The sequence below is a fragment of the Palaemon carinicauda genome, chromosome 4 (genome assembly GCF_036898095.1).
Source record: "Palaemon carinicauda isolate YSFRI2023 chromosome 4, ASM3689809v2, whole genome shotgun sequence".
NCBI classification, from domain to species: domain Eukaryota; kingdom Metazoa; phylum Arthropoda; class Malacostraca; order Decapoda; family Palaemonidae; genus Palaemon; species Palaemon carinicauda.
The window spans coordinates 172,491,868-172,496,867 of record NC_090728.1 but is presented as its reverse complement, the minus strand read 5'-3'; the positions used below and the strand labels follow the sequence as shown (position 1 = coordinate 172,496,867).

The following is a 5,000-nucleotide window of genomic DNA, read 5'->3' as shown; positions in this document are numbered from 1 at the left end:
AAAATTCTAAAGAATTCTATAAAATCGTTAGATAAAATAATTTTTTCAACAAAACATTATAGGTAACTTAAAATGAATAGCTATTTCATGAACTGAGAAACGAGGATTAAAGTTTTCATAGTAATAACGTGAATGAATATTGAAAAAAAAAAATTTAGTTATATGCCTTTATTTCATATTACGAGCTTTCTAAGAAGTCTACGGTAACAAAGACAAACTGGATCTCTCTCTCTCTCTCTCTCTCTCTCCTCTCTCTCTCTCTCTCTCTCCTCTCTCTCTCTCTCTCTCATCTCTCACTCTCTCTCTCTCTCATATACATTTATAGTGTATATGCATATAAACATATGTATATATAAATATTTATATGTAAATATATACATATGTATATATACACATACTGTATATATATACACACACACACACACACACACACACATATATATATATATATATATATATATATATATATATATATATATATATATATATATATATCGTATAATAAAAACCAGGAAAAATAAAACATTTACAAGCAGGAATTCACATGGAGAAAATATTTATAAAAATGACGTTACAAGAAAATAATGTATATTTTTGTATTCTCATGAAAGTGAAAGAAATAATCTTTTGGAGCCAGTGACAGTTTTTGTCCATTGACAGAAAAAGAAATTTAAAAAAATAAAAGGGAAAAGTATTATAAAAACTCAACATATTTTTTTCTTCACCGTTAAAGTTTTAAAATAATCTTTCAGTCAGTGATACCTCACGTTCCTTAAATGAAAAAATAAACAGGTGGGAAAAAAGGATAAAATTATTTTCAAAAATGGAAAATAACTTGAATGGAGGAAAGCTTTTCTCTAGACGAATGAGTTACCTTAAGAAAGATAACAGGAGTCAAGAGTCCAGAAAATGATGTCCTTTAATTTCTTAAGTAAAAGGGTAAAAGTGTCTGGTTTCATTTCTAATATCCTTAGAATAGATGCTCACCAGAACATTAGCCTGGCAAGCGACCCAGTAAACGATTAAACTCACGGTCCCGGGCTGGGATCGATCTGCTGTAATGCAAATGCTGGGCGAACGCGTTATTGCTGTATTATTACTATTTTCTAATTATTGTTATTCAAAGGTTTCCAAAAATTAGGATACATTAGGTGAAACGTATATTTATGGAAACATTAAAGCACTACTAAGAAGTGAATCTGGTGTTGAATATTTATCATTACTAAAGAAATTTTCAAAGAATGGAAATTTGATAATTTGGGGTAAAAAATGATTTACTCCTTAAATACCTATTACAAAAATTATCAAGAGCAGAGCAGTATACAGATGAATACTGTGGTCTTTAGATAAGAGTATAAATGTATTTTTCCGTTTTATTCGAAATTAGCAGGCGTTTGAATTACTAAATGGCATATTATTTTGATTTGAAGAATTTCCCATTTCAATTGATAAATTAAATTAAAAAATCTTATATAGATACTCAGAGAGAGAGAGGAGAGAGAGAGAGAGAGAGGAGAGAGAGGAGAGAGAGAGAGAGAGAGAGAGAGACTTTAAAGCAAATGATGAACTGTTCCAGCGTTTTGGGGGTGAGGATTGCAATATTATTTTTTCTCCACCATCAATAGGACCAGCGCCCAACGAAATTCTACGGCCAACTAGTTATGCCAACAGAGGTATAAATGGATTTTAACCTATTGAACATAGGATCAGTTGTTACCGGGGTGACACCTGCATGAACCCAACACCTACATACGGGTCAGCCGAACTCATCTCTTCTGTGCACGACGTTGCTAGCCCCAAGTTGGCAAGGGCGAGGAAAGCCTTATGGATTTACCAATTTTTTTTTTCTTTTTTTACCATTCCACTGAATAGTATCTTCAGAATTGTACATAAGTTCTTTTTATTAATGATCAATGCTATGTACTCACTAATGACGTGTATTATTAATCAAAGAAGGTAATACTATAACGTTACAGCAATAACAAATGCAACCGTTTCTAATCCACTACAGGACAAAGTTCTCAGACATGTCTTATATTCATGTCTTGGTTTTGGCCAATCTCATCACCACACTTTCCAGTGAAGATTGGTGATGATATGAGGTTTTTATCTGATCACTCACAGCATAGGTGGCCATGACTAGTACAGCTTTACTGATCATGGCAATACAATAAACCATTTCACAATGTAAAGATACAACCCCCCCCCCCACCAGAGAGGAAATACTATAACATTAACTGTCTATTTATTAGGATAGTGGAAAAAAATAAGTAATTTTGGATAGATTTTTTTCGTGGTTTTGATGTCAGGGGAAATCACTGACTGACATCCAAATTTTGTTCGGCGTTGCCGTCAACTTTGCTCGTGTGGTCTTGAGTGAATCTTGCACCATCGTTACAGAAATATTTCTATAATGACCAATGTGTGTTGAACGAGCCCTAAATTTGATTGTATCTTCTTCAGAGGAGAGAGAGAGGAGAGAGAGAGAGAGAGAGAGAGAGAGAGAGAGAGAGAGAGAGAGAGAGAGAGAGAGGAGAGAGACGTAAGAAATTCCGCACACTATCTTGAAAACGTATAGTTGTGTGTCGGTATCCAGCGAGGCCTAACATCGAGTGAGAGCAAAACGAAAGGCCGAAGTTCCCTGGAGTGTCATTCACGTGAGTGGGAGAACCATGTGAGCTCCAAGAAGTTCTCAAACAGAAATGAGTCTTTGAGATTATGCGGGAAATAAGGAGAAAGAGGAAAGCAGAAGCGATACAGATAATGACAAAAATAATTTCCTAGCAGTTATTCAGTATGGAATGGATGCGAGGTAATTGGCAATTACGGGGATTTAAGGAGAACATGATTATTAGGGGTAAATAAGTTGGATCAAATTAGGCGATATCAATCAGGAGGTATACGGGGCGGTAAATGGGCAACAGTTAAAATGAAATGGTTATTAATGGTAATATTTTGAGGATAATTGTATATATAAATAAGTTGAAATAAAGTGAAATCAAGAGGAGTTTTAATTAGCATTATAAAACATTAGGAAAGATAATGATGTGGTAAAACCCTGAGGTGATTATGGATGAGAGGTAAATTCTATTAGGAATGAAAGCATGAAAAGACATTAATAACAATTCATCAATGATATTATGCTTAAAGCGAAAGATTATAATTAAAGATCAACTGCGATAAAAGCTGATGAAGGAGAAGGGAGGCTATATAAACAATAATTATTGAGAAACAATAAACCAGAAATACAAACTGCAGGAAGTTAATTAGGCAAGTTGTTTGGTCAAGAGCATGTATATGATTGCACAGCAATTAAAGACACCAGCGTTGAATGTACAGTTAATCAATGCAATTAATATAACGAAAACAAAATCTCTCATCCATATAAACATGTGTCTCACTGTACAGTATGAGAGTATTGATTGCCTTTCATAATTACACTCGGGCACACTATTCTATCTAATTTGTTCTTCCTCTTGTTTTTGTTTTTGTTTTTTCAAGTTCTTATACTTTGTATTTGACAGATCTATTCTAATGTAGTTACTGCTCTTAAAATGTTTTAGTTCAATTGTTTCTTTACTTCTCTTGTAGTTTATTTCCTTGTTTCTTTTTCCCCACAATGGATATTTTTCGCTGTTGGAGCCCTTGCGTTTATAGCATCCATACTTTTCTAACTAGGGTTGTAGATTAGCTAGTAATAATAATGATAATAATAACAATATATCCTTCTAACCAGCAAAATGATCCACGTCAAATTTTACGGATATTTAATACATTCTACAATATTCAACTGTACTTTCATATAGATTATATTGTCAGTAAACAAATAAACAAACCAGGAACAATTGGTTGATTGGTCAAGATATACCAATGATCACTCACAAACTTACAGACAAAATGAAAGGAAATAAGGAGAGTTTGAAGCGAGGAATCTCGTAAACAAAGAGATAAGTTACAGTACTAAACCAACTGAAGGTACGTTAGCAATCGCATATCTAAATGATATGCAAATGAACGGTCAATCATAGAAAATAAATGAAACTTGGTTATCACTGTTGATACTTACAACCACTTTTAAAGAAGTACTAAGTTATGCTTAGAGAAAGAGACGTAGGAATAATAACGGTGCTAAACGGCCAAAGGAAGGACTGAAAGAAGAAATAGGCAAATAATAAAAAACTTAAAAAAGCAAATTGAAAAAAAAGATAAATCCAATTAAAACCTGCGTAATGGAAAACTTTTCCAACCGTATAAAATCTTATAAAAGAAATATATGAACAAAATCACATGCATAAAAAAATGCGTACTCTTAACTCATCCACAACTCGGCTCGCCATTTTCATATTTTATCTCTCCATTTCATCTGGCATTTGGCTGGCTGCAGCCCATCCCAGCATCGGGGCCATCTCCGGCCCGTATTTTACTCCTAATTGCAGCAGACGCAGAAGCAGCCGCTGCTGAGACACATTTCCCTCCGCCAGCGACACGGCTTCTGCTGACGAAGGGCCGCGATGCATTGGAGATGGGCCAGAAAATTCCATTTAGGGGATTCGCCCGATATGACCTCAACCAGTTCCATCTAATTCCCCTTCCCAGCTCTCTCTCTCCTCTCCTCTCTCTCTCTCTCTCTCTCTCTCTCTCTCTCTCTCTACTCTCTCTCTCTCTCTCTCTCTCTCTCTTCCCCTGTGATACCATCCCAGCCTTCTTATTGGACATTCAAAGGCAGAGGAATACTCGTGCATACTAGTCCGCCATTCTAGCTAAATTTATACGGCCTAAGTACATGAGAAGGAAAAAAAAAACGCATGAATTCAAAGAAACATTACACGCTGGAGGGTAACTGTTGAGCATAAAAGAGGATAATACCATCATCAATTTATTATTTATAATGCACATACGTCATATGTAAATTGAATCAAATTACAAGTGAGACAGGTTTCGCAGACGAAACTGCTATAGAGCAATGTATGGCAAGGTTACGTTGAGCAAGTGGTAATTTT

General features: G+C 34.8%; 1 protein-coding gene across 1 annotated transcript in view; it reads right to left on the bottom strand.

The window, feature by feature from the left end:
* The window catches only part of Kul (Kuzbanian-like), a 212,685-nt gene extending 210,293 nt beyond the window's left edge, over nucleotides 1–2,392 (bottom strand). Inside the window, 1 exon segment of the mRNA XM_068371999.1 lies at nucleotides 2,320–2,392. Coding sequence (XP_068228100.1) covers nucleotides 2,320–2,392 — 73 coding nt within the window.
* Nucleotides 2,393–5,000: the final 2,608 nt, after the last annotated feature.